The following is a 12,037-nucleotide window of genomic DNA, read 5'->3' on the forward strand; positions in this document are numbered from 1 at the left end:
ACTTATTGACCGCCCCTCGTATATTACTTTTATTTTTTTATCATAACTGTCATTACAAAATATTAAATGATTTGGAAATTATTTGGAAAATTGCAATGTTATATTCTGTATTCTATATGCATACTTTATTTCCATTAATTGCTTTAATGAGACATCCGTAATTCATTGCTTTTTGAAAAGAATAGATATGCCTATGCTGTACAATATAGGGTGTGGCAAAAAAAAACATTTCGGTATTTTATAATTCACTCCACTTCAATTTGCGCGCATTTCATTTCGACATTTGAAAAAAAATCCGCCTACTAATTTGTATGGTTTTGATAGAGAATAAACATCTTTAAAGCAAAGGTAAAATGAAAATAACAACAAATAATGTTTCTTCTCCTTAAACAAGACCAAGGGCAATAACACTTTGGGTGCTCCATTTTATTTCAATGCCAATGAGGTTAAGAAAATGGCAGTTGTTCTAAATCTACTACACAGAGTGTGCTGACATTCAAATTTCAGATGTCTCTTGGACAAACATTAAAATTGGGTATCGCTATAAAATGTGTCATTAAAAACAAAACAGTAAATGCCAATTCCTTGGTTTTTCACACAATATAAATATATCATTTATAAAAATGTTTTTAAAACCTAAAAGGTTTAAGGGATCTAAAATGAGCGTTTATTGCTTTTCGACAGTATTTTTTGTGGGACATGAGAGCACCTCAGACCTATCAATTGCATTCTGAATACGAAGCATGTCTTTCTGATATCAAATAATTTTCATTTTTGAAAATCACAATATAATACAAATTTTATGACAAATTATAAAATTTGATATTTTTCAAATTTTGGATATATAACAGTCCTCGAAGTAAATTATATAAATCTAATGACATATTCTTAAAGTGTATGTAGCAGGGAGAAAAAGCCGACGGTCAATTGAAAATTTTGACCTTTCATATTGAAGATATGGATTTTTTTCCCAAAAAGACCTAATTTTTTTTTGGTGTTTTGGGAAAAAAAATCCATATCTTCAATACGAAAGGTACAAATTTTCAATTGATCGTCGGCTTTTCATCCCACCTACATACACTTTTTAAGTATAAATCATCAGATTTACAAAGTTTACTTCAAGTACTCTTAAATATCAAAAATATCAATTTTTAATGATTTGCCATAAAATGTGTATTAAATTGCGAATTTCAAAAATCAAAATTATTTGATATCAGAATGACATTCTTCGTATTCAGAATGCAATTCGATATGTCTGATGCTCTAATGTCCCACAATAAATACTGTCCAAACGTTCATACCCCAGCCCTTAACTCGGTTCTTAAATAAAAATGATTCTTTTCTCTATTGCACTTTTTTTAACTCACCCTGTATTTCATCTACTATCCACTGCTAGCAGCACACACTACTTCATCTACTATATCCACTGCTGACAGCACACTACTTCATTCATTATAGTAATCTACTTCATCCTCCATCCGATGCTGAAAGCACATTACTTCATCCACTATCTACTGGTGATAGCACATCATCCACTATCTACTGCTGATATAGCACTCTACTATATACACTATCTACTGCTGATAGCAAATTATATCATCCACTATCTACTGCTGATAGCACACTTCTTCATCCACTATCTACTGCTGATATCACACTACTTCATCCACTATCTACTGCTGATAGCACACTGCTTCATCCACTATCTACTACTGATATCACACTTCTTCATCCACTATCTACTGCTGATATCACACTACTTCATCCACTATCTACTGCTGATAGCACACTGCTTCATCCACTATCTACTACTGATATCACACTACTTCATCCACTATCTACTGCTGATAGCACACTACTTCATCCACTATCTACTTCTGATAGCATACTACTTCACCCACTATCTACTGCTGATATCACAATACTTCATCCACTATCTACTGCTGATAGCACACTACTTCATCCACTATCTACTGCTGATATCACACAACTTCATCCCCTATCTACTGCTGATAGCACACTACTTCATCCAGTATCTACTTCTGATAGCATACTACTTCATCCACTATCTACTGCTGATAGCACACTACTTCACCCACTATCTACTGCTGATAGCACACTACTTCATCCACTATCTACTGCTGATAGCACACTACTTCACCCACTATCTACTGCTGATAGCACACTACTTCACATACTATCTACTGCTGATAGCACACTACTTCATCCACTATCTACTGCTGATAGCACACTTCTTCACCCACTATCTACTGCTGATAGCACACTACTTCACCCACTATCTACTGCTGATAGCACACTACTTTATACCTACTGCTGATGGCGCATCACTTCGTCCACTAAAGTCTATCTACTGATAGGACACTACTGCATTAACTACTCAATTAACTCCGTTAACTACCTACTGCTAATAGCATGATCCATTATCCACTGCTTGATGGCACACGATCCATCCAATATCTACTTCTGATAGCACACTACTTCACCCACTACTGCTGCTGATAGAACACTACTTTATCAACGATCTACTGTTGATAGCACTCTACTACATACACTATTTACTGCTGATAGCAAATAACATCATCCACCATCTACTGCTGATAAAATCCTACTTTATACCTACTGCTGACAGCGCGTCACTTCATCCACTATTTACTGATAGCACATTACTGCATCCACTATCTACTGCTGATGGCACACGAGCCACCCAATATCTACTTCTGATAGCATACTACTTCACCCACTATCTACTGCTGATAGCACTTCATCCACTATCTACTCTGATAGCACACTATCTACTGCTGATAACACTTCATCAACTATCTACTTTTGATGACACTTCATCAACTATCTACTGCTGATAGAGCTCTAGTTCATCCACTACTGATGATAGCATATTATATCGTCCACTATTTACTGCTGATCTCACACTACTTCATCAACTATCTACTGCTGATAACACTTCATCCACTATCTACTGCTGATAGCACACTACTTCATCTACTATCTACTGCTGATAGCACACTACTTCATCCACTATCTACTGCTGATAGCACTTCATCAACTATCTACTGCTGATAGCACTTCATCAACTATCTACTGCTGATAATACTTCATCAACTATCTACTGCTGATAACGCTCTACTTTATCCACTATCTACTGCTGATAGCACACTACTTCATCCACTATATGATAGCACACTACTTCATCCACTATCTACTGCTGATAGCACTACTTCATCCACTATCTACTGCTGATAGCACTTCATCAACTATCTACTGCTGATAGCACTTCATCAACTATCTACTGCTGATAATACTTCATCAACTATCTACTGCTGATAGCGCTCTACTTTATCCACTATCTACTGCTGATAGCACACTACTTCATCCACTATATGATAGGACACTACTTCATCCACTATCTACTTCTGATAGCATACTACTTCATCCACTATCTACTTCTGATAGCATACTACTTCATCCACTATCTACTGCTGATATCACACTACTTCATCCACTATCTACTACTGATATCACACTACTTCATCCACTATCTACTGCTGATAGCACATTACTTCATCCACTATCTACTGCTGATAGCACTTCATCAACTATCTACTGCTGATAGCACTTCATCAACTATCTACTGCTGATAATACTTCATCAACTATCTACTGCTGATAGCACACTACTTCATCAACTATCTACTGCTGATAGCACACTACTTCATCCACTATCTACTGCTGATAGCACACTACTTCATCCACTATCTACTTCTGATAGCATACTACTTCATCTACTATCTACTGCTAATAGCACACTACTTCATCCACTATCTACTGCTGATAGCACACTATACTTCATCCACTATCTACTACTGATATCACACTACTTTATCCATCCACTATCTACTGCTGATAGCACACTACTTCATCCACTATCTACTTCTGATAGCACACTACTTCATCCACTATCTACTTCTGATAGCATACTACTTCATCTACTATCTACTGCTGATAGCACACTACTTCATCCACTATCTACTGCTGATAGCATATTACATCATCCACTATCTACTGCTGATAGCACACTACTTCATCCACTATCTACTGCTGATATCACACTACTTCATCCACTATCTACTACTGATATCACACTACTTCACCCACTATCTACTGCTGATAGCACACTACTTCATCCACTATCTACTACTGATATCACACTACTTCATCCACTATCTACTTCTGATAGCATACTACTTCATCTACTATCTACTGCTGATAGCACACTACTTCATCCACTATCTACTTCTGATAGCATACTACTTCATCCACTATCTACTGCTGATAGCACACTACTTCGTCCACTATCTACTACTGATATCACACTACTTCATCCACTATCTACTTCTGATAGCATAGTACTTCATCTACTATCTACTGCTGATAGCACACTACTTCATCCACTATCTACTTCTGATAGCATACTACTTCATCCACTATCTACTGCTGATAGCACACTACTTCATCCACTATCTACTTCTGATAGCATACTACTTCATCCACTATCTACTACTGATATCACACTACTTCATCCACTATCTACTGCTGATAGCACTTCATCAACTATCTACTGCTGATAATACTTCATCAACTATCTACTGCTGATAGCGCTCTACTTTATCCTGATTGCACTTCATCAACTATCTACTCGCTCATTCTACAAAATCCGGTGTCAGTAGCCATTTCCCCATTTTTTGGTCTACAAAGACTTTATCGAGCATTCAGGGCACCAAATATCTTGTTTTTCTGGTCGAACTCAACGGGATCTACACGGACATATATAGTTTTCCATACTTTGAATGCTTTCTTAAGCCTGAGTAATCCTTGTAAAGGCTCAAAAATAGCTAAAATGCGTCTCCACTGCTTAAATGTCAAATCTGACCTTTGAATAAATGCGACTTTTAATTAGATAACGCGCCATCATATTGTTTATCAACATTATTTTTACTTTCCAATCCACCAAAACGCTGTGTGCTTCGTTACCACTTATTGGAAAGAAGTAAAACAGGAGACTTATAGTATCGATGTAGTTTGCGGGTTTGAAAGGAAACACTTGTAGATTTTTTAAAAATCACAGTAAAAATCTTGATGCTGTAGCATTTTTGGCATAGAAATGTTTTAAACATTGAAATTTTGACCGACCATGTAAAGACTGGTGAGCTACAATACCAGGATTCCATAGTATGCACTTGTATATATAACATGTACTTCCTAATAATATGTGATATGTACCAGCGATCGAACCCCACTTATATTAGAATTAACCTACATAATGTTCTAACACTTGCAAATCACATCAAAATATCACGTGAACTATTACTGTGAGCTACGTTACGCACTCATTTACACAACTTTAAAACCCGTGGTGAAATCGATTTTACATTTAAGTTATCTTTCGTTTGCCTTTTATGACCTTAGATTGAGTAAAACCAGCCCATTTTGTACAAAGTATAGCCGGTAACGTAGCTCACATTACATTGAGTTTTAGTGTTAAAAACATTATGACTTATGACTTCCTGAAAGAAAAATATGAAAGTGGTGTTGGCAATCTTTTACATCCGAAAGTAGTGATTTATTTACTCTTAAAAACACAAAAAGCCGGTCTTTTTTAACAACTTTTATTTTTTCAGGTTTGACAGTGGATTGGCACCGGATTTTGTAGAATGAGCGTGCTGATAGCGCTACTCACCCTATCTACTGCTGATAGCACTTGATAGCACTTCATCAACTATCTATATACTGCTGATAGCACTTCATCAACTATACTGCTCTGATAGCACTTCATCAACTATATCTACTGCTGATAGCAATTCGTCAACTATCTACTGCTGATAGCACTTCATCAACTATCTACTGCTGATAGCAATTCGTCAACTATCTACTGCTGACAGCACTTCACCAACTATCTACTGCTGATAGCACTTCATCAACTATCTACTGCTGATAGCAATTCGTCAACTATCTACTGCTGACAGCACTTCATCAACTATCTACTGCTGATAGCGCTCTACTTTGTCCACTATATATACTGTTGATAGCACTTCATCAACTATCTACTGCTGATAGCACTTCATCAACTATCTACTGCTGACAGCACTTCATCAACTATCTACTGCTGATAGCACTTCATCAACTATCTACTGCTGATAGCACTTCATCAACTATCTACTGCTGATAACACTTGATCAATATCTACTGCTGATAGCGCTCTACTTTGTCCACTATCTATACTGTTGATAGCACTTCATCAACTATCTACTGCTGATAGCACTTCATCAAATCAACTAGACTGCTGATAGCACTGCATCAACTATCTACTGCTGATAACACTTTATCAATATCTACTGTGATATACCAAGGTCTCGGTCTCGGTCTCGGACCTCAAAATTCTCGGTCTTGAACGTTTTTAAGTTCGAGACATGTTGAGACCTGAAAAAACAATATGATTTTCTGTTGTCTGTTGTTGTTCATCACTTATTTCTTACCAAATTTCAATGAATGTTGAAATGCACAATCATTTATATTATGTAAATAATCGAAATATGCGCCCAAATTGTTTTTACAAGAATAATGATACAGAAATCATTTATAAATTATACATGATAATGATGTGTATGATGAGACAATGAGTTTAGGGACTCAACAATAAATGGAGTGTTGGAATGAACGTGATGAATGTTGAAACTCACAATCATTTATGTAAATAATCGAAATATGAACCCAAATTGAAACTCACAATCATTTATATGATAATGACGTGTATGATGCGACTATGAGTTTAGGGACTTAACAATAAATAAACAATAATAGTTATTAATGAAACATAAGTGATCATGTTCAGATGTAAAGTTTCAATTCGTGATTAAACATAAGCACGTTCACCTAAGTTTTTGCTAGGGGGAAGTCCCCTCCTAAAAATCAGAATAGAAGAAAAAATGAAGCAATAATTGTCCTATGCATCTTATTTTATAGCACGAAAACATTGTCTTTTGAGCCAAAATAGAGTAAAATTGTTAAATTTTGCGTGCTTTGCGCGCACTGGCCCATAAAATAGCAAAACACACCTTCAGTTGCGTTTAAAAAAAAGTGGTCTCAGAAGGTTTGGTCTCGGTCTTGGATGAGCAGGTCTCGGTCTCTTTATCGATCTCGGACATGGAGGTCTTAACTAGAACACTGCTATCTACTGCTGATAGCACATTACTTCATCCACTATCTACTGCTGATAGCACATTACCTAAATCATCCTCTATCTACTGCTGATAGCATATTATTTCATCTACTGCTGATAGCACATTACTTCATCCACTATCTACTGCTGATAGCGCACTATAGTCATTCCACTAACTGGTGATAGCATATTATACTCCATCAACTATCTACTGCTGATATACCGTAAAAACTCGATAGTTAGCATATGTGTTTACTATCGAGCGCTTTTGAAAACATGAAATTGTACCAAAGCCCGACGCTTTTCCATCTGAGCTAATGGGGTTGAGACACAAATTTGCAGGTTTACTTGTTCGTATATAACTATATGTGCATGTATCGATGATTTGCTCAAAATCCTTTACACTTTTGTGGATGGTGCTCTTCATGTTTGCATGTTTTAAAATCGCTCGATAGTAAGCACATATGCTAACTATCGAGGTTTTACGGTAGCACACTACTTCTCGTCCACTATATACTACCGGATCTACTACTGATGGCACTGTTACGGTACTTCATCCAATATCTACTGCTGATAAAACACTACTTCGTCCACTATCTACTGCTGATATAGCCATGTATGATAGCACACTTCTTTACCCACTATAAAACATGATATACTGCTGATGCCTGATAGCATCCTATTTCATCCACTATCTTCTGCTGATAGCACATACTTCAGTCACTATCTACTGCTGATAGCACATTCATTACTTCAGCAACTATCTACTGCTGACAGCACACTACTTCTCATCTACTCTATCTATTGCTGATAACACTGTACTTCCCATATCTACTGATGGTAGCACAACTCTTCGTTCACTATATTTATTGATGATAGCGCATTAAGGACACGGAGCACGGTGTCATCGCCCCGATATCTTCATGGCAGAAATCTCCATGGTAGGTTGAATCCACCGCCACGCATGGCCATTTTGTTCCGACCTGTTTAATAGTTTTGAGATGCATAATGGGCCGAGGGACATCTGACTAAGGCTACTGACAATAGCCCGGTGACTGACCTCGCTGTGTGTAAGTGAGCATAGTACGCCATAGCTCATTTCTCAATTTCACATTTCTAGCACAATCACCGAGCATGAAAATTCATTGTCATCACAATATCAGATGATCAACAATTATATAAATTATATGCCAAATTTGCCTATTTCATAAACATTGAAAATAAGTGTCCCTAAAATGGTTACATGTAGAAAATGAACCACATTTTGCGATGAAACAACAAAACAATGTATTTTTTTATTTATTCATTCTTCCTAAGCATGACAAGTGTCTACTAAGTTTCAACTATGTACTCCAAGTCACGGAAGACGACAGAGGCGTCAAATCGCACGATGAAAGTTGAGCACATCTTTGTTTTCATATTTTTCAATTTTTCTCGACTAAATTTACTCTTTGTATGAGTGGCCCAGTGCAGTGGTGTACTAAAGTTCCATGCCAAAGACTCAGCCGAAAACCCGGGCATGAAGTGCTTTAATTTAAAGATCCAGGATGTGAGCAGTGTAAACTAACATTTTGTGGAAAACAAATAATCGGAATCTATTATTTTTTGAAATAAAACATTAAAGTTGCTTCAAGGTTATTAACCATATTGATTGAACAAGCAAGACTCAAATTAATAGCATTTAATGTATCGTTTAAGCTTATTGATTATGTATAAATTAGAGCCATAAATATTCCGCGATACAGAAAACGGACGAATTTTACGGAATCCGAGGTAAAACGGAAAACAGGATTTCATGTAGTTGAAAAAAAATTTGAAATAATAATAAAAAAGTGAATTAAATACAGAAAAAATCTAAATGTGTGTCTGTTTTTGTTTTCAATAAAATAAACGTGTAAAAAGTGCGATAAATAATACCCTATTTACCCATCTCCACATCGCTGCCAAAGCACATCCAATATTGCATCATTTCACCGGCGGGGGGGCACTCAACTTTAGAAGTGACGGGAATTTGCATACTGGCGTCGCGAAGTAGGGGCCTATCGGGTACAAAGCGTTATTTTAAAAGGGGGTAATTGGGTAAAAACAAAATAAAAAAGGGGGTCATTGGGTATAGATTTTGAAAAAAAGGGGGTCATTGAGTATAAGATTTCAAAAAAAGGGTCATCGGGTAGAAAATTTTGAAAAAAATTGAGCAAAATTGTGAAAGTTTCGGCATAATTTTGAAAAAATTGAGCAAAATTTAAAAGTTTCGGCATTATTTTTTGGCATTTTGATGATGCTATTCTTGAAAATCTAGAAAAAAGGGGGTCATTGGGTAACTGCAACCAAAAATAGGGGGTCATTGGGTAGCCGCAACTAAAAAAAGGGGGGGCATCGGGTATGACTTTTAAAAAAGGGGGTCATTGGGTATAGTCGACTTCAAAAGAGGGGGCCTATTGACAGGCACATACCGTCACTTCCAAAGTTGAGTGCCCCAGGGGGCATTCAGCACTGTACAGAAATTATGATGTATAATGCTGTATTTCAACGGAGATGTGGAGAATCAGCTCACCTAGTTACTGTAGACGAATCCAATTTCACGCATTCCTACACCTCAATGGCAGCCAAAGCTGGGTCCCTGTCGGCTCCATCTCACCTACTGGGAAATGACGCGGCCTTGGAGGGCATTTTAAAACTGCATTCTATCACCCGTGTTACACGTAGACAAAAGAATGATGACAGCTTACAACACAAAAGAATCTAACATCGAATTTTAAGCGGCTTTAATCCACCCAATTGGGCAGTCACAACACCAGTTAGGTGCTGCGGGGACCCAATAATGGCCGACCAAATCCTGACCATGACTTGGCTCGTTGGATTCGTCTATAATAGACTACCGTAAAATGTGGTAACTTTGGGCACTTTTCAGAGTTTTTAAACCACTGCTTCCAACCAAAACCAATTATATTTCTAATTAAGTCTTTTTTATGACATTAGGGTTCCCTCCGGGGTTCCCTTCTATCCCTTGAAGTTAAAAAAGATTTTTAAATAATTTTGTAAGGGTGCCCTAGGGGTTAAAAATAGCCTGACCAAAGTTACCCCGCATTTGGGGCAACTTTGGTCAGAGTATTACATTTCATGAAGAAGAAAAATTTAGAAAAATATATTTGACCGACCAAAGTTACCCCGCTGACCGAAGTTACCCCATTTTACGGTATTGGTTAATAATGGTACGTTACCACACACATGCATAGTTTGTAATATATTTTATTAAACTTCTTGAAAGGTAAGAGGGACAAAACATGGTAAAACCGACAAAACACGGAACATGCGGAAAGCCCCAAGAAAACGGAAAAACACGGAAAGCGGCATTTGATAAAACGGAATTTTAAAAGTAGAAAACGGAAAACTTATGGCTCTAAATTATGTATATATAAATATAAGGAGTAGATATCTGCGTATCTGACCTATATACCTGGATTCTTATGATTACATTTACGACGAAAACGGAATAAACATCTAATCTATTTACCATGTTTACTTGAGTGTATGGGCTAGAAAAGTTCCACAAAAATGTAAATCAAATACCAAAATCAACATATATATTTAATACACCTCACAACCATGCCTCATATACTCTGACCTACTTCCTGATTGGCTGAGCTTTAGCCTCGTTACCAGTGGTTTAAACCCCCGGTTTAAACCACCATCTTAACATTGTAACCCTATAACCCTATATGCATATGTCAAACACATTAATCGCTTAAAGTCGCATTCTGTGCTTGTCATTTTCTGAAATGAAACATTTGGCCCCCCCCCCCAAAAAAAAACACAACCAAACAAAACAACAAGGAAACGGCATTATTGACAAAGTTGAGGCCCCGTTGAAATACATGTATAGGCCTATAGCTAAGTTCTCTTAAGTAGAGAACGATCATGTAAAATGTCTTATTTTGTATTCAATACACCTCTGTCGGGTTAACTACCAACAGGCTATGTTGTAAGCACATCTATATATGCCAAAATCCTCTGGATGAGCAACTCACTGAATGGGCCTTTAATGGCTTAATTGACATTCACAAACCCGAACCAGGATCATTTCCGAGAAAACCCTGTGTACAGTGCCGACTGTTTGAAACTGTTTAATCACTCCATTTTAAGCTATGTCACTCGATCAACATATTGGTTAATAGAAACAGTGAAAAGGACTCGCTTAATGCATTATTTTGAATGGAACTCTTGGAAACAGACTTTTTGAATGGAGCTCTGGGAAACAGACTATAAGATCTGGTGGAGATACTTTTTTGATACTGGATTCTTTATTGTAAACATTGATAAAATGCTACCTCATTGCAGACTACTTGTGTATTTTCTGCTTACGTGTGGCTGCTTAGATGTTGTCTTCGCTGGAACAACTAGTAAGTTTTATTTTTTCTGTTTCTTGAACATGAGCACTTGATGGTAACTGATAAGAAACTTTATCCATTTTTTTTTTAAAGAATACATTTATATCATCTTCATGTTTCTTCTGTGATTATTTTGTTTTTCATTTTTATTGTCATCATCATCGTTATCGTTATCAGCATAATCATCATCATCACGATCATTATCATCATCATCATCATCATCATCATCATCAGCATAATCATCATCATCATCATCATCCATCATGAGTGAGACTTTAATACCCTATGCTTGAATTACATACATTTCTAAAATTAAACACATGCAGTGTATTTGTTTTCCCCCGGTTTTTCCCTTTGCTATTAATTTTTGCCTGCGATAAAGTAGAGCCAAACATTTC

General features: G+C 36.7%; 1 protein-coding gene across 1 annotated transcript in view; it reads left to right on the forward strand.

Moving 5' to 3' along the window:
* The first annotated feature begins 11,445 nt into the window (after positions 1-11,445).
* Positions 11,446-12,037, forward strand: part of LOC140145626 (uncharacterized) — a 38,191-nt gene continuing 37,599 nt past the window's right edge. The window contains exon 1 of the mRNA XM_072167347.1: positions 11,446-11,651. Within this exon, the coding sequence (XP_072023448.1) occupies positions 11,492-11,651 (160 nt within the window). The 5' untranslated portion in view covers positions 11,446-11,491. The remainder of the gene's footprint in view (positions 11,652-12,037) is intronic.

This window comes from Amphiura filiformis, chromosome 1 (genome assembly GCF_039555335.1).
Source record: "Amphiura filiformis chromosome 1, Afil_fr2py, whole genome shotgun sequence".
NCBI lineage: Eukaryota > Metazoa > Echinodermata > Ophiuroidea > Amphilepidida > Amphiuridae > Amphiura > Amphiura filiformis.